General features: G+C 40.5%; 1 protein-coding gene across 1 annotated transcript in view; it reads left to right on the top strand.

Moving 5' to 3' along the window:
- Window positions 1-24,120, top strand: part of CBLB (Cbl proto-oncogene B) — a 118,660-nt gene that overhangs the window by 76,222 nt on the left and 18,318 nt on the right. Inside the window, exons 7-12 of the mRNA XM_069971095.1 lie at window positions 2,256-2,343; window positions 3,712-3,843; window positions 9,497-9,694; window positions 10,028-10,213; window positions 11,402-11,767; window positions 12,062-12,150. Coding sequence (XP_069827196.1) covers window positions 2,256-2,343; window positions 3,712-3,843; window positions 9,497-9,694; window positions 10,028-10,213; window positions 11,402-11,767; window positions 12,062-12,150 — 1,059 coding nt within the window. The remainder of the gene's footprint in view (window positions 1-2,255; window positions 2,344-3,711; window positions 3,844-9,496; window positions 9,695-10,027; window positions 10,214-11,401; window positions 11,768-12,061; window positions 12,151-24,120) is intronic.

Genomic DNA, 24,120 nt, shown 5'->3' with positions numbered 1-24,120 from the left:
TCCCACCTGGATTTTTTACCTATTTACCTTTGCCTGCAGTACCTCTTTAATCATTAATTGATATGCAAAGTATATTTGAAAAAATTCTTTGTCAAGATCTCTGCTTGCAGTCCTCCAATAGATTTTTATTTTATCAAAATGTGTCCTGATCATGTGATGGACACCCAGGTGCAGTTATCCGAGCTGTGGAGTCGGTAGGACAGATATATAGGCCTCTGAGGAAGCTGGGATACCCAGAGATATGCATAGAGCAGGGCAAGATGCTGATCCCCATTTCCCCAATATGTAACAGGCTATAGTTTTAGCTTTTTATATTTTTTTATGTATACTACATAAAATATTTACCTTGGGAATGTATATCCTGTGTTTCATAGTTGGCTATCCAGTGTTAGAAAGTATGGCAGCTTTCTTCCAGAAACAGAAGGACTTGTCTCCAGTTTGGGTGGGGTTTTGCAACTCTGTTCTATTAAAGTTAATGATGTTTAATTGCAAACCACGCCTGCACTGGTGACAAGAGTCCTGCTGTTTCTGGAAGAAAGCAGACATGTTTTTCTAGTCCTAAAAAAATCCCTTTAATGAGAGGAGGCAGAGTTTGGTAACTACTTGAGCAGAGCGGCAATCCTATGGCTGGTAGAAGAAACATGCTCTCTGTACTTCCTTTGTTCTGTTTCAATGTCTCTATAACTAGGGCCAAATTGAATCCAACAACCAGGCGTGAACAGCAATTCTAGTGGAGGGGAGACCCTTAGGGGCCTATTCCACCGGACTATTATCGTTTGCATAATCGTTAACGATTAACGATCTCAAACGACCGCTATTGCAAAAGACCTGAAAACGTTAATTTCCATGGAACGCTAATCTTATGATCGTATTTCCAATCATTTTTTCTTCGCGATTGCGTTTGTATCTACTGCGAACGACCGAAGGACGTCTTATTCAATGCAAATGATTTGCGAACGTTTTGCGAACAAGCAACGATAAAAATAGGTCCAGGTCTTATAAAGCGATCAACGATTTCTCGTTCGGTCGTTAATCGTTAACTGCACTTCAACCGAACGATTATCGTTTAGATTCGAATGATTTAATGATAATCGTACGGTGGAATAGGGCCCTTAGTGGCTGAAACACTTTTCAGTGTAAAAGCAGCAAAAGTTTAGTACGATAAATTGTAGGGAAAATTAGTGACTATTTAAGTGCAGTAAGTGATAGATCACTGACATAGAACTTCTGTCCCCTAACTCTCCCGATAGAGATTTATATGTGAAACAGCTTTTGTCTGTGCCCTTGTAAGTAATTACAGCTCTTACACACAGAGGAGCAGTGTGAGGCTGCATTACATAAGGCACACTACAGATTCTGAATACAGAAGAGACCGGTAGTGATCAGGTGAGTTGTTTAACACTGCAGCTAATCCTTGTATGGATTCACATATATCACTGCACCTCAGTGCAGTCAGTCAGCAGTATTCCATACATGGGAGGGGCCTAGAGATTGCCAAAGAGATGGAGCCAGGAGTGAACGGGTCTTAGCTGCCCAGAGGGATCTCATAGGTTTTAGTTGTAACCCTGCAGTTCATAGGAATTACATAACACAAAGCTTTGGATTTGGCTGTCCAGGCATGATGGGAAATGTACTATTGCAACAGATGGAGGGGCGCAGTTTGGACACCCTTGTTTTAGAGCATATAATTATTTGGTTGTCAGATTGGTGATCACATGACCCTGTTCCAGTAATGAAATGTATGAATGCAGCTGAGCTGGGAGGAAACAGATGACACTGCAAGAATAGTATTGGTAAAAAAAAAATCCAGAGTGCTTCTTTAACTTAGGTCCAATCACAATCTAAGAACAGGCATTCTCACAGCAAACCAGTATCTTGAAACCTAGTAAATTGAATTGTGCATTTATATAATGATTATGCTTTTCTATAAGACCAGACTGTATTATATCACATACTCCTCTCAGATAATAACAAGTCCACTTTTTCTTGCAGTAAGAACACATTTTTCTAATGAATTATATACAGAGAACTGCTATTCTCTGTAAAGGCTGTACATCTCTAGATGTGTTTGAAGTGAATTCATTTTTTTTTACATTTTCAGCTCAGTTGTTTATCTAAAAGCCTAAAATTGAAATTTGCAGTTAAGCAGCCAATTTATGACCAACATCCATCTGAAACTGTGTGTAAACTTGTGTACTGACCTGAATGAAATTTGTCAGAATAAGCGTATGATTAACTTGTTTTTATGTTTTCAGTTACCTATTTCCTGATGGACGAAGCTACAATCCAGACTTGACAGGTCTATGTGAGCCGACACCACATGATCACATCAAAGTTACCCAGGTATCTGTTTTTATTTCTGTTTCTATTTTTTTTTTTTTTTTTTGTTTGAGGACATCTTTCCGCCTGGACATAATATTGTATTTTTAAAAGGTTTATGAATTATACTCCAAATCACTCAAGTGTATGAGTTATCTTAGGACACCAGAACTTTGATATCTGAGCTATAAAGCCAAGAAAGACTATTCATTGGGACCTGGACATTGCATAAACTTATGAAATGTTGAAATCCTTTGATAACTGAAGAAACTTCAACCACATTAAAGAGGTTATCCTGCACTTGAAAACTTTAATATTTTGCTGCCCTATTATAAAACATAAGCATCTTATTCTTATCCCTCCACGCTCCCCATAGTGTCCTTTTGGGGTGTCTCCAGGTCCCCCATGGAAATGGAGAACAGGTGGGCACCACCAATACAAAATAGTCAAAGTGGGTGCTGATGGCTCCAGGTCCCCCGCTGACAGCAACTGCTGCCACTTCCGAGACAAACCCGTCTTGAAAGTGATAGCCCGCTCAGCCAATCACTGCCCATGGTGCTGTCCCATCTCAGTCTAGTCTAATAATAGTGCTACTATAGCACAAATTGGTGAAAAAGGTTAAAGAGAATTATTGATGGGTCACACATTGCATTGCAGTTTGCTCTATAGCCACATAATAGTTACAGCAGAGATAGGGAACCTTTGCTTTCCAGCTGTTGCAAAATTGCAACTCCTATCATACCTGGACATCCAAAGCTAAAGCTTTGGGGAGGAGATGGCACCAGAATGTAGTATGGGAAGGAGCCAAGTCTGCGGAAGCGGTGTTAAGTTTTGGGCAGCATTCTGCTGGGGAACCTTTAGGTTTTTGCCATTCCTGTGGATGGTACTTTTACAGCATGCAGAGGAAGCACAGATTGAGCAGCTAAGGGATAGGTGGTAGGAATGTTGAGGGTCTTGGCTACTGGTGTTTGGGAAATTGTAGTTAGTAATGTGCCACTAACATCTTGTATAGCCCATGTCTCATGCAGCATAAGGGGACCTACACAATATTAGACAGGTGGTGGTTTTATTTCTGTGACGGAATGGTATAAATATTATTATTAATTGTTATTATATTTATTATAGTAAACTGTTAATTACAATATGAAAGATGCAGTTTTGTCCTATTAAGATTCTGTTGGTGGGTGTGGTGAAAGAGAACATAGTGAACACCCTTGTACAACCCTAGAAAGAACTAACACCTTCTGTTTCTGCTATTCTTCTGAGGGAAACCCCATGCTAACCAGAATACAAACCTCTAACTCCAGTATTTGGGGTATAGACAGAGAGTTCCTTGATTGTTATTATGCAGTTATCATTTGTCTTTATATTTCAACACTTTTTTCCTTTTAGGAACAATATGAATTGTACTGTGAAATGGGCTCAACATTTCAGCTCTGTAAAATATGTGCAGAAAATGACAAAGATGTAAAGATTGAGCCGTGTGGACATTTGATGTGTACTTCATGTCTAACATCTTGGCAGGTACTGTCATTACACATTACACACACATCTTACTTTGAGATTGTAGAATTCATAGCTTGAGATGAGCAGATTTGTTATTGGTGTTTGTGAATTCCATTTACTTTTCCATTGTTAAGAGTTATTTTAGAATATTCTGATGTTGGTTATTATCAACATTATCAAACAATGTTGGTTATTATCTATTAGTATTCACTTACAGTACATGCTCCATTTCCAAACACTTTGCTTTATGAACTCCTCAACTGTGAATAGCATCTTACAGAAATTAATTTTACACAACACAAGAAACCTGTAGCTAATGTAATCTCTGCTTCACCCGAAGAGAAATAGTCCATGAATGTTAAAGGGGAACTCCAGGTAGAGGTTAAAAAAAATGAAACTTCTGCAGAAGCATAACGCATTACTTACCTGTCCATCCCAGTTTTGAAACTACCAGAAATCCATTTGTTTGGGGAGTTTTTGCTTTGTTTTGTGTTTCTGTCCTTCCTGGTTTAGCATTTCCCAGAACGCAATGCTTTCCCTCATGTGATCATCATAGCCCCCACCCATCCCAATCAGTAAAATTAGTGCAGCAGCTGCTTCTGGCCGGTCAGAGATGGTGAATTACTCAGGGGATTGGGGCCTCCTGTGACATCACACCCTGCCCCCTGTCTACATCATCAGCAAACACACACAATGTGAGACAGAGGCATCGAATATTTGTCTCCTGAGGGGGGATAGCAGAAGGAGCAGGAGACAATGTGAATTGGCACAGAGACAATTTTTTTTTTTTCAGTTCCTGGATTTCTGTCAGCTACCAGTGTGGCAGAACCGTACAGATACGGTAATACATTGTATAGACACATCTATATAATTTTCAATGTACTTTTAATAGAAAACAAGTTTTTCTTATCCAGAGTTCCCATTTAACTTGCTGGCATTTTCTGCCTCCTGACAGTATAGCATAATGTTCAGAAGAAACTCCTTGGTCCTTACAGTAGGGATGGATGCCTCCTACCTCTTGTATTTTTCAGTACTCTAATATACTTGGGACAGAAGGAATAGCAGATTATTGCTATTGTTTAGTATGGTCCTAGTTAAGTGGAGCATCACCTGTATTACTGTCTATAACAGGCATGTTGTCTTGTAGTTACTTTGTCTTTTTTTTGCTATACCTGTTGCTGCATTTATTGCGGCTGATGCTGTATGGGGTCTGCTAAATACTTGTGTACTTCTGCCTTTACTATAGATTTAGTAATGGATTTAACTGATCACTTGAAATATTCAGAATTTTCTAAAACCTTTAGCCTGGCAAGTTTATTTTTAAAGGGAAAGTAGAAGAATCTAATCTGCTGAAATCTCCCTATAGCGCACGGGGCGCTGAGGATGAAGGTAGGTTTCTTACTTTCATCCTCTGCACCATTTTCGTGTACTTTGTAGTTTATTCCTTAACCCATTCACGTAATACGTACATATACATTCTGACTGCACATACCCAGTGCAGTAGGAATGTAGATATACGTCCCTGCGTGTCAGAGGGGTTTGATGTGTGCGGTATTGCTGCAGTAAGAGCAGCTCCGCACACATCAGTGTCCCGGGAGCCCAGGAGCTGCGTCATTTAAGGTACTCAGTGACAGGGCAAGTTCCTGTCACTGAGTGATCGGGACCCAGCAGCCATCTTATGGGGGTCCTGATTTCTTGTACTGATGGGCGGGGATAATCCACTTACCTTTGTCCTGTGGGATCGTCCATCTATGGATAGAGTCTGTTCTCAGGCAGGCTCTTTTCATAGATCTCCGATAACACTGATCTATGCAATCTAATGATTGCATATTTTACTGTAAATGTTTTTTTTTGTTTTGTTTTTTAAAGTAATACATTTTATTTCTAAAAAGTATATAAAAAACCCTTATAAACCCCCCTCCCAATAAAAGTTTAATATACCTTCTTGCCTATTATCAGAATAAAAATATGAAAAAATAAATGTATTTATATATCTTTGTGTACAGAATTGTCCTTTCCATTAAAATTATAACATTATTGTTCCTGCACAGTGAACAGTGTAAATGGGAAAAAAGACAAAACACAATGATAGCTGATTTTTATTTATTTTTTTAATTATATATTAAAAATTTTTTATAAAAAGCAATCAAAATTTTTCTGCTACACGAATATGATAATAACAAAAACTAGACATCATGGCACAAAAAATGACACCCCAACCGACCCTGTCGGTGGAAAAATAAAAGAGCTATGGCTCTTAGAAGGCGGGGAGGAACATTGCACTAATTAGGCCCGGACATCGTGCATCAATGGGCTCTGTCTTGAAGGGGTTAATGTAGTATAAGTTTATTAATTTATCCAGACAGAAAACATATCTACAAACTCTGTGGTAGAAGATTATATCCTTACAAGTCCTATAGAAAGTTATAAAGCAACAATGCCTAATAGTATTGTATTGGTTAGAGATGAGCCAACCTCGAGCATGCTTGAGTCCATCCGAACCCGAACTTTCGGCATTTGATTAGCGGTGGCTGCTGAACTTGGATAAAGCCCTAAGGCTATGTGGAAAACGTGGATATAGTCATTGGCTGTATCCATGTTTTCCAGACAACCTTAGAGCTTTATCCAAGTTCAGCAGCCCCAGCTAATCAAATGCCGAACGATCGGGTTCGGATCGACTCGAACCCGAACCCGGTTCGCTCATCTCTAGTGCTAGTATATCATCATCAGAACTGGCTGCAGTACACAGCTCTATACAAACTAAAAATAAATATGGGGTTCCTCTGCATTTTGATTATAAGCCAGGTAAAAAAAAAAACACAACAAAACACCTATTTGACCATTTTATTAGGAAAAAGACAAAAAAAATCAAGAAAACGCCGATCTGATAGCCTTTACATGCCTCAATCATTTGTGCAGCCTGTTACCTCCATGGTAGTCGCCCGCACATTCCTATTTACACAGAAAGATGACTACCAAAGATTTTATTGTACGCAGAAAATATGCAATCAGCTGATTAATAAAAGATTTCTTGTTTGTCAGCTGATCACTGGCCCTTTTACACTGGATGATTATCAGCAGTGCCTGTTAATAATCTGCCCACTCTTAGTGGGATAGTCAGAGCTTTGTCATATAAAACAAATCTGTCACCATGTTATGCTGTTTTAGAGAGGAATAATACAGGAATAAGTACACTCTCCTATTATCCAAAAGACAAATATTGGTTAATAGGAGAGTGGACCTTTTATGCAGGGGATTTGAAGTTCTGTATCAGAAGAAGGGTGCCCAGACCTCTAAAACTATACTTTAGGAAATGTATATGGATGATATGGATTTCACAGGAAGATGCATTAACCCACATTACCATCTGACTGGCACAGTACATTCATAACTGTCTGATACTTTTCTTCTTTTTCTAAGAAGTTAAAGAGGTGGTAAACATTCCTTTGCACATATATTGTAGTAACCTACAGCCCAGCAATTAGTCGTACCTTGTGAAGGCACTGCAAACGAGTACTGATATTGCTTTTCGGCACCCGTATTTTTGCACAACTGTCACGTCTGAGGAGGAACAGTGAACCCTGTAATGAACGTGAGTCAACTGTCTCTGCCTACTTGGACGATCTGCCCTAAACAGCAGCCTCCAACTGGGCGACGGTCCCTATGCTTATAAAGTATGCATAGCAGTCAGGGAAAAATCAAGTCTGGTTCAAACTTGTCAGTAATGGCAGTCGCAAAATCAGAATACAAAAGCAAAAACCAGAAACATACCAAGGACAACATCAGAGACAGTTGCAATATCAGTATTCAGTCAGTCAAGGAGGTCTGTATTCAAATTGTCACCAAAGGCAGTCAGAGGGGCAGCAGGGGGTAGAATCAGGTAGGTAAACAGCAATCACAAGGGAGAATATGATCACGGGAGCCTGTCATCAGCAGATGCCTGTTTAAATCTCTGCCGCTGGAAGACTATGGGATGCCAGCCCAGTGCCAGCCCTGGTTGGCCAGGATGTATGTATTGGGATTACAATTGCAGGGAAGGTGGAGCACAGTGTAATTGTGTTTAAGGGTGGGATCTGCTTACATATAATACACCATCTGCATTCTATGCATCTCCTGTTAGTGATCTTGTTTCCCATACAGTAAATTGTGAACTACACAGTAGCCAAATGAGATGTTATGTATAAGTCTATAATATGAAAAACTGGTCTTAAAGGACAACTCCCACGAAATTTTTTTTTAGCTTATTTAACACACATTACAAAGTTATATAACTTTGTAATGTGGTTAAATACCCGGTCTGGCCCCCTTCCCCCACTTTCGGACCCCCGACCCCCCCGCCCGGAAGTTAAAGAATATATACATTACCTATTACGATCGTCACGGTCCTCTTCTCCCGGGCGGCATCTGGTGACGACGACGTCAGAGCCGGGGGGGGCGGTCCGGGTCTTCTTCCTCCTCGGCGTCTTCATAGAGAATGAATGGGACGGAAAAGGCTGCTGGTGCACATGCACACCAGCAGCCTTTTCATTGGCTGGAGCGCATCACATGGCTTCCAGCTTCGTCAGCCCTGATTGGCTGAGGTTGCTGGAAGCCATGTGATGCGCTCCAGCCAATGAAAAGGCTGCCGGTGCGCAAGCGCACTGGCAGCCTTTTCCATCCCCAGGACCCGGAAATCAGAGACATCGCTGGAGGGCGGACGGCGGTGACGGTGAGGCGGACGGCGGGCGAATGGAGTGGCGATCGTCACCGGAGGGATGGTGAGTATGGTGTCTGTGTGTGTCTGTGTTTTTTTTTTTGGGGGGGCGGGGGTCCCGCGGGAGTTGTCCTTTAATAAAAACCTCTACATAAATCCCAGTGCATCAGTCTTGCAATGTGCCCCCAGTAAAATCTACAACACCTTGGAGCTGACGTAGATTTCAGCAACAGTTTACATAGGCGTGCAGGCATAAAATGCATACAATTTTAAAAATCTGGCACACACGGGGACCAAGCCCATTTCGTAGGCAGTCAAACTCACAGTTCCGCCCCCTCTCTGCCTCCTTGGCATGACCATCATAGAGGGTAAAAGGTCTCAAAACCCCGCAGCATGATAAATCTCTTCCCCCCCCCCCAATGGATTTGGTTACTATCTGTATTGATTTATTGTGTTACATTTGCTAGTAGATTTTATTATTTTGTTTTATATATGGATTTATTTTCATAGTAAAAGACAGACCTTATGCACAAATAGGTGTTAATGTTTGGGATCCTTATAAACCTAGATCTAGTTTATGATTTCTATGCCATTCAGTGGTGCCATACATATCACAACACAAAGGTAATTCCATGCAGAATATTCACTAAGAAACAAAATGCTCATCATGCTCCATCTAATGCTGTGTATCAGACAGAATTCTCTGTAGAACTATTGAATTAAGAAAAAAAATCAAGCTATGAAATTTAACCTAACTCTGCAGTGCTTTTCTAGAAATAGATCATGCATAGTATTATCAGTGGTAGTACAAAAATTTCCAGTTAACAGTATGTGCACCTACCTCACCTGGGTTGGCCTTGTCCTGCTTGTTTTGCTTCTGTTTATGTTTCAATGTTTTTTTTTTTGTTTTTTTTTTGTGAAGAGCAAGAAATGTACATAAATACAACAGGTTAAGACTTAGATTTTTTATTTTTCCAGGAATCTGATGGACAGGGATGTCCTTTCTGTCGTTGTGAAATCAAGGGTACAGAACCAATTATTGTTGATCCTTTTGATCCAAGAGATGAGAACAGGAATAGTAGTAATTTTGATTTATGCACGCCCATGCTGGATTTTGATGAAGATGATGAGCGGGAAGAATGCTTAATAATGAACCGACTTGCCTGTGTGAAAAAGGTAATCGCTTTATAATATATTAAATCATTTTAAAGCATACATATTCAAGTATACCTCACAATATACCAAGGAACTAAACTGCCAATGAACCTGATATGAAAGAGGATAAGTACATAAATAAGTAGATATCATGTGCTCCAGCCCCTTAGCAGTGCTGCCTAAGGTAATAGTCACAGATACCATGTTTGTGTTCAATAAAGCAACTGGATGTTACATTGTTGTGCACAGATTTTTATTTTTTTATTCTTGATTACACAGTGTATATATACATGTGTATTATATATATGTGTGTGTGTATTATGTGTAATATTAGTAATGACTTTTCTGTTCCAGATGAATGAAAGACAGAATTCGCCAGTAACCTCTCCAGGTTCTTCTCCCCTTTCCCAAAGGAAAAAAACTCCCCCTGACATTGTACCGATCCCTCACCTTAACCTACCACCAGTTCCTCCTCGACTGGATCTAATTCATAAAGGAGTGGCTCGCTCCCCTTGTGCCAGTCCTACGGGGTCACCAAAGGTAAACTTCAAAAGGGGTGAGAAACATATTGCGCTGTCAGTAACTTATTGTATGTAGTAAGTAGTTGAAGGCACTCCCTTTAATACCGTATAAATCTGGGATAGTAGTATTTTCAGCTCTTTTTATCTCAATAGACATCATGAAAAGCTACATAAGCTACATGGAGCTCTACATAAGTGGTTGTTTGCCCTCACCCCTAACTTCCTAGAACAAAGTTTTGCCTGATGTTTTGAAGTTGACGACTTGCTTCTATATTAGGCTTATATTGGCTGCTATTGTTAGCGTAACGTTTGGTAGCGTTGACATAGGACAGGCCACTTCTACATCACATTGAATTTCACTGGTTGTATCATTTCCATGCAATTGTCCTATGCCACACAAGTTAAGCAGGCCTGCGTGGCACCATCCTGCTTCGACAAAGTTGCCATGTATCACTGCCTCAAGTAACATTATTATGTTGAATCCTTTGCAAGATTAGAAAAAACAATAAATAGCGCTGGCTTTGCCATTTTGGATGTTAAAGGACAACTCCGGCGGGACCCCCCCCCCCAAAAAAAAACACAGACACACACAGACACCATACTCACCATCCCTCCGGTGACGATCGCCACTCCATTCGCCCGCCGTCCGCCTCACCGTCACCTGCGTCCGCTGTCCAGCGATGTCTCCTTCTTCCGGGTCCATGAGAGAGAAAAGGCTGCCAGCGCGCTTGCGCACCGGCAGCCTTTTCATTGGCTGGAGCGCATCACATGGCTTCCAGCAAGCTCAGCCAATCAGGGCTGAGCAAGCTGGAAGCCATGTGATGCGCTCCAGCCAATGAAAAGGCTGCTGGTGCGCATGTGCACCAGCAGCCTTTTCTCTCCCATTCACTCTCAATGAAGACGCCGAGGAGGAAGAAGACCCGGACATCACCCGACACCAGAGAAGAGGACCGTGACGACCGTAATAGGTAATGTATATATTCTTTAACTTCCGGGGTGGGGGGTCGGGGGTCGGAAAGTGGGGGAAGGGGGCCAGACCGGGTATTTAACCACATTACAAAGTTATATAACTTTGTAATGTGTGTTAAATAAGCAAAAAAAAATTTTCGCCGGAGTTGTCCTTTAACATAACAGGATATAGACCTATATTTGTTTAGAATAAATACTAGTGTTACCTAGCATGTTAATATAATGTTTTCTTTTTTAGTCATCACCTTGTATGGTCCGAAAACAAGATAAACCTCTTCCTGCACCACCGCCTCCTTTAAGAGAACCCCCTCCCCCACCAGAGAGACCACCTCCGATACCACCTTACAGTCGAATGTGTAGACACGTGCATCACATGGAAAATGTGCCTTGTAGAGACCAGCCAATGCCCCTCGAAGCCTGGTGTCCAAGAGACATTACTGGTGCTGGTCACTTAGCTACATGTCGTATAACACTTGATAGCTCTCCTAAACTTGGAAAAACTGCTAACTCTGTTCTAAATGGGAGACATGTCAGACATCTGAGTACAGAACCAAGATTTGTGCACAAACATAAGCATCATGATCTACCCGCAGAAAATGTTAGGGTAAGGATCTTGTTTCCTTTTGTGTGTAAGGGTGCGTTCACACGTACAGGATCTGCAGCAGATTTGAATCTGCAGCAAATCTGCGCCATCAAATCTGCTGCAGATCCTGTACGTGTGTACGCACCCTAAGGTTGCTGGTATCAGAAGACAACACAATGCATTTTCTGGTAACTATGAAAGATGCTGGTTGCTGTGCTGACCTATTTACTTCTTACTTTATCTATTCTAGTTTTAATATATATGTTTTTTATGGAGAAACATGCTTGTTAGCCTATATTATGTTTTTTTTAATAGGTTTTATCAAATGTTCTAATGGAAGAGTATGATGTGCCTCCCCGACTTTCTCCCCCTCCACCATCAATTTCTATTCAATCTACAATAAAGTAAGTGCAAATTAATGTCTGTTTGCTAAAGGTGTTTGTTTCTGCCATAATGGCAACTGCACAAGTCATCATTCATCTAACCAGGAGAACTAGATTAGTGTTTTTAACTTAACCCTTTAAGGACATGGCCCATTTTCGTTTTTACGTTTTCGGTTTTTCCTCCTTGTGTTTAAAAGGTCATAGCACTTGCATTTTTCCACCTAGAAACCCACATGACCCCTTATTTTTTGCGTCACTAATTGTACTTTGCAATTACAGGCTGAATTTTTGCATAAAGTACACTGCGAAACCAGAAAAAAATTCAAAGTGTGGTGAAATTGAAAAAAAAAAACGCATTTCTTTTATTTGGGGGAACTGTGTTTTTACGCCATTCGCCCTGGGGTAAAACTGACTTGTTATGCATGTTTCTCAAGTCGTTACGATTAAAACGATATATAACATGTATAACTTATATTGTATCTGATGGCCTGTAAAAAATTCAAACCGTTGTTAACCAATATACGTTCCTTAAAATCGCTCCATTCCCAGGCTTATAGCGCTTTTATCCTTTGGTCTATGGGGCTGTGCGAGGTGTCATTTTTTGCGCCATGATGTGATCTTTCTATCGGTACCTTGATTGCCCATATATGTCTTTTTGATCGCTTTTTATTAAATTTTTTCTGGATTTGATGCGACCAAAAATGCGCAATTTTGCACTTTGGGATTTTTTTGCGCTGACGCCGTTTACCGTACGAGATCAGGAATGTGATTAATTAATAGTTCGGGCGATTACGCACGCGGCGATAGCAAACATGTTTATTTATTTATTTGTTTACTTTTATTTAAAACCTGGGAAAAGGGGGGTGATTCAGACTTTTATTAGGGGAGGGGGCTTTTTACTATTAACAACACTTTTTTTTTTTTTTTTTTACACATATACTAGAAGCCCCCCTGGGGGACTTCTAGTATATACACTTGGATCTCTCATTGAGATCTCTGCAGCATAGATATGCTGCAGAGATCCATGAGATCGGCACTCGTTTGCTTTCGGCTGCTGCAGCCGAAAACGAACGAGTGCCGAGCCGAGGACGGCGCCATCTTGGACGCGTCCCCGGCCGGCATCAGTAACGGAGATCGCTCCTCCGGGACAAGGTCCCGGAGGAGCGATCTCCCCCACTAGACACCAGGGAAACGTTGCCTCCGGTTAGCTAATTAGCGGGCACGGCGATCCGACCGTGCCCGCTAATAGCAGCGGTCCCGGGCTACTCGCGGCACCCGGGATCGCGGCACTTCAAAGCGGGGCCGCCGCGCGGCCCCGCTTTGAAGTGCAAGTGAGGACATAGGACGTACCGGTACGTCCTATGTCCTTAAGAGGTTAAAGGAGAAGTCTGGCGAAAATTTTTATTAAAGTATTGTATTGCCCCCCAAAAGTTATCCAAATCACCAATATACACTTATTATGGGAAATGCACATAAAGTGCTTCTTTCCCTGCACTTACTACTGCATCAAGGCTTCACTTCCTGGATAAAATGGTGATGTCACGACCCGACTCCCAGAGCTGTGCGGGCTGTGGCTGCTGGAGAGGATGATGGCAGAGGGATGCTCAGTGTCCCTCCAGTGCCCTGTGTCCCTCAGTGTTCCTCAGCCATTATCCTCCCCAGCAGCCAAAGCCTGCACAGCTCTGGGAGACGGGTCGTGACATCACCATTTTATCCAGGAAGTGAAGCCTTGATGCAGTAGTAAGTGCAGGGGAAAAAGCACTTTACAAGCATTTCCCGTAATAAGTGTATATTGGGGATTTGTATCACTTTTGGGGGGCAATACAATACCTTAATAAAAATTTTCGCTGGACTTCTCCTTTAACAATTAATGGATAGCAATTATTATTCTATGTCACATTTTCTGAACGGCCAGATACCCATAGACCTCAGGCACACATGTTCTGATAAAAGTGTAGGCCTATAATTTACCAGATCTTTTCTAGCATATATGTGTTTATTAGCAGTGTCAGCTGAAGCTGGGAACCATAATTCTGTCTGCTGGGGTTTGTTGCTCATCTTCAGTTTTCCATATATATGACATATAGAGAACTGAGGGAGGGGGAGCTATATAAACTAGAGCAGGTCATAGTGGAATGTTCTATTTCACACAACTAGTAGTTAAAGGAGTCCGGCGAAAGTTTTTATTAAAGTATTGTATTGCCCCCTCCTCCCCCCCCAAAAAAAAAGTTATTACCAACATACACTTATTATGGGAAATGCACATAAAGTACTTTCTCCCTGCACTTACTACTACATCAGGGCTTCACTTCCTGGATAAAATTGTGATGTCATGACCCGACTCCCAGAGCTATGCGGGCTGTTGCTGCTGGAGGGGATGATGGCAGAGGGATGCTTAGTGTTCCTCCAGTGCCCTGTGTCCCCCTGCCATCATCCTCTCCAGCAGCCACAGCCCGCACAGCTCTGGGAGTCGGGTCGTGACATCACCATTTTATCCAGGAAGTGAAGCCTTGATGCAGTAGTAAGTGCAGGGAAAAAAGCACTTCATAAGCATTTCCTGTAATAAGTATATATTGGTGATTTGTATAACTTTTGGGGGGGCAATACAATACTTTAAATAAAAATTTTCGCTGGACTTCTCCTGTAATTACAGGTCCACATATGCTGGCAGTCTTAGGCGACGCTCCCACTACAGGAACGGGCCATCGTTTAATGACAAAAGGCGGTTGTATAATGATAATGGCGATAGGCTCTCATTATCAATAAATAGCTGCCATTTTGCACTTAGATCTCATATTGGAAACATAGCCTCAAGCTGACCATACCTTTCAGATAGCTACCAGTCAACATCTGTCTCTTTCATTTCCCTCATACACATGTATGTTCAGCTTGACTAAGTGTACATATATTGGATGAGGAGAGATTGTTGCTAAACACTTGGTAGGGGGTTTATGTTCCTAAGGAAAAAAATATCTGGCATGTTGTAATCAATATATGCTCTACAAACTGGTAGCTGGCTTTCTGTGCAGCTATCTTATATATTATTTATTGCACCTGGGAAGGGTTCACTCCTGGACATAGGCTTTAGGAATGTTTTACTGACTGATAATAAGCATTGTAGTAATAATTTACATTGTGCTAGCAATGTGATGAATCACCATGCCCCTGCTACCAGAGGTTTCCCCACTTTATTTAAAAATGGAATTTATAAAGCTGCCTGGCATCTTGCAAAAAGCTTACTGTATATAATGTGGAATAAAAAGTCTGCTGACTTCCTTGGCAGCTTTCTTACCCACTAACATTGCAGTGCCAATAGTGCTAAACATAGGATAAGATTTACATAATGAATAAATATCCTACTATAAATACGTTTATATGGTATCCAGCAGATGTTAAAAGCCTGCAAGTATGTGTGCATCCCAGTTGTTCTGTATGGCTGCAATAACACATTGACACCATGAGGTAATTGAATATACTTGACATTGGCTTTAAATGCAGTGTTTCCCAAACATGAAAATATACCACAACATAATTCTTCTTGTCTAAAGACATGCTGCATTTGGGGACCTTTAGTATATACTTTGCTAACTACTATATAGTCAAGTCATGTGTTTGTAGGACAATCATTTTGGGGGGGATTTTTCTAAATCTTATGGAGTTTTTCCAAATATACCAGGGAAGCTGACAAAATATGCCAGATATTTTTTTATGATAGAAATGATTGTAAGGTATACAAAAGCAAACAGACTTATACCATAAATAAAAAGCTTACAAATACTAAATAGTAAGTGACCCAGCTAATGCTGCGTTTACACAGACAGATTTATCTGACAGATTTTTTAAGCCAAACCAGGGAATGGATTAGAAAAGAGGAGAAATCTCAGTGTTTCCTTTAATAACCTGTTCTCTGTTTATAGTCTGTTCCTGGTTTTGGCTTCCAAGATCTGTCAGATAAATCTGTCTGTGTAAACGCACCATAACTTTACCTAATGTGGCTAGAGACTATGATATGAGATGGCAGAAAAGCTATCACAAGTCATTTGGGCACAGTAGTTTATAAAATAAGTCAAACTTTGGGTAGCCATATACTGTATATAATATATACCCCAGACCTCCATACTGTTGAATAGCGATGGCACTAAAGATTTTGAAGGGAATTGGATCTAAGCTGCAGTGACTAGTCTTGGCCACTACACAGTGGATGAAGCTGTCTGCTTCCAGCTCTGTTTCGCTGTGTATACTATCAGCGCAAACAGCTGAACTATAGGGGCGCTGAGTATCAGACTGATATCGAAGACCTTTTTTGAGAATGGGCCAACAATAAGTATTACCTGGCAAAGCCCCTTAAATGAGACCTGTCACCAATCCTGACTTGTCTGCTTCAGCACATATGTACAATGCCCATGAAATTGGTGCATGGATTACATATTTAAAGCACCATTCCTCTGTTTCCCACGTTCCTCAACAGAGTCTCCCCCCACCCGGGCAGCATCTGTGATAAGATGCTGAGAGCGGTGGAACTGTACAGATATGCACCGCGCTGTAATGAATCAGCCGCGTGGTGCTGTCATTACAGTGCGCCGCATATCTGTACAGTTCCCCTGCTCTCTGCATCTAATTACAGATGCTGTCTGGTCGGGGGAGACTCCGTTAAAGGCATTCCACGTCCGTGTTCCGTGAGGAACATGGAACGTGGGAATACAGCTTTAGGCTTAGGGCCACACTGCGTTTTTGCAATCCATTTTTCATCCGTTTTTACGAAAAACAGATTGGAAAAATGGTTGCATTTGTGTGCATCATTTCTTTTTTTAACATACACAAAAACGTGGTTAACCACATTTTTTTTATCCTTTTTTTTTTTTTTTTTTTATAATGGAAGTCAATAGAAAAACAGATTATTAAAACGGATGTTCCAGAAGTGTTATTTCATGGGGAATACAAGTATTTACTAAAACAGGCCACAACTAGCTCTCTTAAAGGAGTACTCCTGCAATTTGTTTTTTAAGCTTAATTAACACACATTACAAAGTTATATAACTTCTTATGTGTGTAAATAAGCTATCTGTTCCTGCCCCCCCCCCCCCCCCCCCCTTGGTATAGATACCAAATATATGTCGCCCCTGTCCTCTTCTCCCGGGCGCCATCTTGGGTCAATGTCATCGGAGCAGGGGGCGGGGGTGGTCTTCTTCTTTTTCGGTGTCTTCCACAGCAGTGAATGGGAGAGAAAAGGCTGCTGTAGACTTTTTATTGGCTGGAGTGCATGACATGGCTTGCAGCTTGCTGAGCCCTGATTGGCTGAGCAAGCTGGAAGTCATATGATGTGCTCCAGGCAATGAAAAGGCTGCTGGTGCACATGCAGCCTTTTCTCTTCCATTTACTGCTCCGCAACCCGGAAGTGAGGGAGATCTGAAGATGGCCGACAGGGATGCGGCCGGCAGGAGATTCAAGCAGCGATAGTCACTGGAGGGATGGTAAGTATATATGCTGTGTGTGTGTGTCTGTGTTCTTCTTTTTTTTTAGTCCGCTGGAGTACTCCTTTAAAGCTTGTATGGGCATCAGCTGGTAGTGCAGACACTTACCCACAACCCACCTTGCTTGCACATAAAGTGAAAACCAACTGCCAGTACTAATGAAACAGATCAGGAGACTGCAACTAAACTGAGCATGAGAGAACCAACCTAGTGGATGGATGCCCAAAAGCAGGTCGTAACAAAAGGCAAATGGTTATAAAAAAAAAAAAGGCACTTATGGTATTAGGGAGTTTATATCTCTCAAACTATACCTTTAAAAGAAATCATTGTCCATTTAAAATGTTTCATTTATCATAACGCATCAGTTTAGCTTTCTTTGTGACCCCATCCCTACATTTCTAAAATATAAAAAGAACTACTATATTTTGTATTTGCATTCGTGTATGTTTTGTATGAGAACTAAACTTCCCCAGTTGTGCTTTTCAGCATGACCTCAGTCATGTGCTTTAATTCCAAGTGACTGGAAGTAGCTGATCACAGGGCATTTTAATTGGAATTTAACCTCCCGTCCTGTCCACACATGGAGGCTATGCTTTATGGCATATTGAGAAGGGATGTAAAAGTTTTCAGGGTATTAATTGGCCTTCCCCGCGCTGCTTGTGGAATGGCTGGAACATGGATTATTTTAATCAGTTGTTGACACTTCACTTAGAGCAGCAGCGGGAATGTTCTTTACGTTTTATTTGTGCCAGTGGAATTGTATTGTTAAAGTAAACTATTCTTCCAGCACTTTGCAAATCTGCTTCTGTTCAGCTGTAGTTGTGGGCTGCTAACGGGATTAGGTTCCAAATGACTGGATGCCAGCTGGAGTTTTAAAGGGACAGAGAAGAGGAGAAAGCTGGTAGAGATGCTGCCAGGTCATTGCTGTGTACCAGGACTTGTGCCAGGATGTGGCAGCAGTCCAGTAGTGTATTTGGCTGCACACTTGCGTCTAATGAGCCTTGTTAGGAACGCAATGGCTGTAAGAATCAAAGCATTGGTGTGTCCTGCCCAAGTGGAGACATTAGGCGCTTTACTTTTCAAATAAAAACTCTTTATGCAAAGTGCTGCAATTCTCTAATGGTCTACTGCAGTGGACAGCAGTGTTTTCTGGGAGTTTCTCCAGGTCTTGGCATAAGTGACATATATGGGTTTATAACCAGATCCACATAACTGGCAATATTGGGTTATGGTTATTCATTGCTTAAACAATTCAGTTGTAATGCTTTTGTGTCTGACAAGCGGGTTTATAAGAGTTCACTGTTCAGTTTCAATGTGGTGGATGCTGATGCAATATACTGAGAATAAAAGCTACTAAACTGACAACAGCTCGCTATGTAACATGCATAGAGATGAGTCAGCACTTAGGAGGTTGGCTTTTATAAATGCATTTTAAATTCTTATCGATCCAAGCCAACAAGCGACTGTGTACAGGCAGACAACAGTAATATATGTAGCTGTAGCCCGAACCTGAAGCACTGTAGCCCCATTTGACGTTTTGGGGCCAATGCCCTTCTTCAGGCCAATGGAGAAGTATGTGAGCCTTAGAACAGGCGGAAATAGTGTGCAGCAGAACAGGGGTTCAGGGGTGTTGTGACCTAAGTCATGAGGTGGGAAGGTGCTAGAAAGCAGGCGTCCTGCACAGTTGACTGTTAGGTTGGATCAATAAAAAGTATGCTGCCACACCACTTGTTTTGAAGATAAAAACTCAGTTGGTGCCATCCATATGCTGTACGTTCAGCAAGAAAACCTTCAATTTATGTGTGTTTCTCCCTGTAAGCCACTGTGTAAATATTATCCTTACAAGGAGGTTTCAGTCACAATATATACAAAAGTGTGGATACCGAAAATAGGTTTCTGACCATTTCGCTGTCAGCAATTTTTCCTTTCGTCCACCTGAACTGGAGACAAGAGTGTTGTTGTCTCTGGAACCTATGAATCACTTATGTATGAACTTGTTAGGTTGTTAGTGAAAAGCCTCTGTTTCTTACATCTATTCCATCAGCAGTGGTCTTGTTCTTTACATGTTGGGTAGTACAATATGCTCATTATATATTCATACTATGGAATTTCTGCAGAGACTTTAAGCTTATTCCGCCGGGTGGTCTCCGCTTGATGTTCCGCCCGTTCCATAGACTTAATGATTTTTGCTGGCAAATTCTGCTGTCCGCCAAAAGAATTCACATGTCAACTCTTTGGGCAGAAAGTGGAATCCGACAGCAAATAGTCTATGGAACGGGCAGAACTTCAAGCGGAGGCTGCCCAGCGGAATCTGCTTGAAGTCTCCGCAGAAATTCTGTAGTGTAAACATACCCTAAGGGTTGGATTGTTTCTGAGTGGGATTAAATAATAAAACATGGTGCAACAATGGAAAGGATCAGTATAGCGTTAGCGCTCATCTATCTGGGGGACCATCTATTGGGCATCGTATGGGCAGCTTTAGGTTACAGCTCAGCTTTGGCGAGATTTTGTGATTTAATAAATTATTGCCAATGTTAACAACTATCCCTTCTTTTCAATGAAATGGAGAGTGGTTGTCAATGTTAAAAATGCAAAGTCTAAAGCATTTTTAAGGTAAATTATAGGTATGAGGTTAATTATTCCTTCCTTTTACCATTTTATATTCTTGTAATATCTGATAGATTTCTTAGCACAGTATCACTTCATTAGAAGAGAGGGAACGATTGCAGATCTAGTATAACTGTGATACTAATGTGACAAAAAAGGGGGGTTTGGTGGAATCCTCCAGAATAGAAGTGGGTGTTCTAGCTACATATGCATGTAAATTCAGCAAGTAAATGTGCTGTGGGTTTCTTTTAGAATGAACCTGTATGCACAATAAGCTCAGAGCATTACTCTCCTCTTTTGACCTTGAATATTATAAATTCTGCAGAAATGTTTAAGCTCCATGACTGGAATATGTGATGGCACAATAGTTATTCAAATATGTTGGTTGAATATGTAACACTCTGGCATACAGCCTTGCGAGATATTTAGGATGTTTTGTTTGATTTATTATTCAGAGATGAATGTAAGGACACTCGTGCATGTGAAAACCTCTTCCCATGTTGTCATCATGTCAGGTTAGTTATGACTTTCATATGTACTTTAGCTCCCTCTACAGACTCTAAATGGAATTACAACGAGCTTTACACTTCTCCATACCCTACAATTGGCTACATAGTTATTCTTGCCATGTTTCTTGGTTTTCTACCACCACATTCTAGAATACTACACAGCTAATAAGTCTTTTTAATTGCTATTTTACCTGTTTATTTTAATCTACCAACAATAATGGGACCTTTCAATCCTTTATCAATGATGCCCTATAGTAGTTGAAATTAAATCGTATGAAAATATAATTTTAGGATTGTAAACTGTATTTGTATAATAAATATTATCCACAAAGCTGCAAGATAATATTTCATTTCCTGTTGCCTATATAACGCCAGCGTGTTCCGAAGCTTTATACAGAGATTGTCATCACTCATATAAATAATATCATCATAGCTTGTGTAGAATGAGGATCTTGTAATCTTCAAGACTTATTTCTCAGATATTTTATATGCTATGGAGTGTAGAAAAAATATCCCACTGATACCTGGAAGCTATCAACAAGCTGCTGGGAATGGATTTGTTGTTTTGGTGTTTGTTTTTACTACTTTCAATATGTAATGGTGTGTCGCTGGGAACTGGCTCTAAGTCTGCTTGGTTTATGGGGTGATTTTTTGTACAGTATAATTTTTTAACCTACAACTGGTCTAAACTTTTAAAGAAACTGGGGACACATTGAGACCTTTATAAAACCTCACAATAATCAATATTAAAAACAACTGTGATGGTTTGTATAAAGTAAATACATAATTTATGTCATAATAGTCATGACTTGAGTCATGAGACAGTTTGGATTTTATAGTTATTACTTGAATATGTTGATGGATCCATCCTAAGTGCTTCATGTTAATGAGCAAAAAAATAAAGGGGGTTATCCAGGATTAGAAAAACATGGCTGCTCTTTTTTTTTTTTTTTCCAGAAACAGCACCACTCTTGTCCTCGGTTTGTTTGTGGTACTTCACCTCATTTTTATTATAGTGAACAGAGCTGGTTTAGCACTATTTTTGGAAGAAAGCAACTTTGTGTTTCTAATCCTGGAAAAACTAGCATGCATATAAAGCCATATACTACCTTTTGCCAGCTGAATCCAGCCTGATTGTTGATGGTTTTCAGTAAAAACAGGTGTTTTTCAGCACTGTATAAAGTAACAATTAACTGAAATCCTAGTAAAAATACCAAAATGTTTAAGGGTGCCTTCACACGCACCGGATCCACAGCGAATTTCACGCTGCAAAATCCGCTGCGGATCCAGTGCCTTTTATCCCTATGAGAGTACATATTCACAGCGGGATTGACATCCCGCTGTGAGTATGTGAGTTGGCCGCCCGCAGCGCGCTGCAGAGAGCATACATTACCTGCTCTGCCCAGTGGCTGCATGTGAGGCTCCCATAGGTCCTCCTCAGCCAATCAGTGCATGGCAGCACTGATTGGCTGAGCGGAACCGTAGCCAGGAGCCTCACATGCAGTCGTGTCGCTGAGCAGGTAATGTATGCTCTCAGCAGGGGTTAACTCACATATGTGCTCTCATAGTGATTAAAGGCACTGGATACGCGAAATCCGCTGCGGATACGGTACGTGTGAAGGCACTCTTAAAGTGTTTCCAGGAATGTCTAGCTAAAAAGGGGATGAGCGGCAGTAGCAGGCATTGCCACAAGTATGGATTGGCCACTTTGACTGCTTTTGATGTTGATCAAAGGTAGTTATGTATTCAAATTAAAAGACAACTCAACAAAAAAAAAAATTATTCAAATCAACTAGGGTCAGAAAGGGCTAGAGATTTATAATTTACTTCTATTAAAATATCTCAAGTCTTCCAGTACTTATCAGCTGCTGCATGTCATAGACGTAGACATAGATATGTAGGACATACAGCAGCTGATAAGTACTGGAAGATTTGAGATTTTTTTTAATTGAAGTAAATTACATATCTCTGGCCCTTTCTGACACCAGTTGATTTGAAAGAAAATAATTTTGCTGGAGTTGCCCTTTAAATCTAAATCGAGACCTGAAGTGCGACCTGCAAACTCAGCTCAGGTCTTCATCAGAAGATGCTGTGAAATATAATAGCATTACAAAATCCCATTTCATAGCGCTCAATAACCATTTCATAAATTCCATCTCTACTGTCTACCATAGCACTATAGGTGTCAGAATTAGACACTTACAACAAATAAATCATATTTGGAGTATATTAGTATATTGTGTACCTATTAATATATAATTATCATTTTATAGGTGTAAATCACACATGCATTTTTCATTATTTAATTCTTAAGACTTTGTATGTTAAATGTTATTGTTTCAAATCTGACAGCTGTAAATAACATTGGAAATTGCAAATGCATTTATGGATTATTGAGCTCTCTCTTTATGTGATTGCAGACAGAGGAACCAATATTTTTACGACACCTCTACAATTGTGCATGGCAGCTGTCTTTCGTAGAATGCTGAACAATGTATATAAAGTGTTTGCATTAAAGCCTGTAGACACATCTTGAATGCATTTTTATTATTGCAGTAATAAATCCAGTTCTGCCGCCTGCATGTTTTTACATATAGTGCATGCTGCCCCATTCAGAGTGAAATCTGTCAGAAAACCTGCATGATGACTAGTTGTTTAGCCCCTCTCTTTCCTGAAAAATTTACATTTACATACTTGCTTATCCAAATTCAGAGACTTTGCTAATTGTCTTTTTAAGGCTGTGTCCACACTATGTTTTTGCAATCAGTTTTTTTCATCCGTTTTTGCAAAAAAAACCTATGAAAAACAGATGCAGTTGTGTGCATCCATTTTGATGTTTTTCCATTAACTTCCATTATAAAAAAAAAAAAAACGGATCAAAGGGCATCAGTGTTTTTTTTTAACATACACAGAAACGTAGCTGACTTAATTTTGTGTACGTAAAAAAAAAAACTGATGTGTTTTTATCTGCATCTGTTTTTTTGTTTTTTGTTTTTTTGCAAAAACGGATGAAAAAAACGGATTGCAAAAACGTAGTGTGGCCCTAGCCTAAGGAAGTAATTACTATGATCTGTTTAATGGCTGAAATAGAAGTAGGCAGGGTTTCTAGTCTGTACAGCATAATGGGAATTTTTTTGTCTGTATTAGATATAATCTAACTGTTGTCTGTGTATATTGATATAGATTCTCGTATAATAGCGTCTATGACTACTTTTTAACACAGGAAAATGTTCTCTAAAGTCAGGGGTCTTCTTATAGGGCGGGTGCTGAAAAATTATCTAACCGGACTGGAGAATATGTGCTTGCCGCATACAGTGGGGGGAGCTAAAAAACATCCGCATCTCCGCTCTATGTGGCAACCGTATGAAGGACAAAGCAAGCAGCAGGCAGCCGGTGTATGGAAA

Source organism: Dendropsophus ebraccatus, chromosome 5, assembly GCF_027789765.1.
Source record: "Dendropsophus ebraccatus isolate aDenEbr1 chromosome 5, aDenEbr1.pat, whole genome shotgun sequence".
Lineage (NCBI taxonomy): Eukaryota > Metazoa > Chordata > Amphibia > Anura > Hylidae > Dendropsophus > Dendropsophus ebraccatus.
Note: the sequence above shows the minus strand (reverse complement) of the source record. Positions and strands in the feature narration are given on the sequence as shown.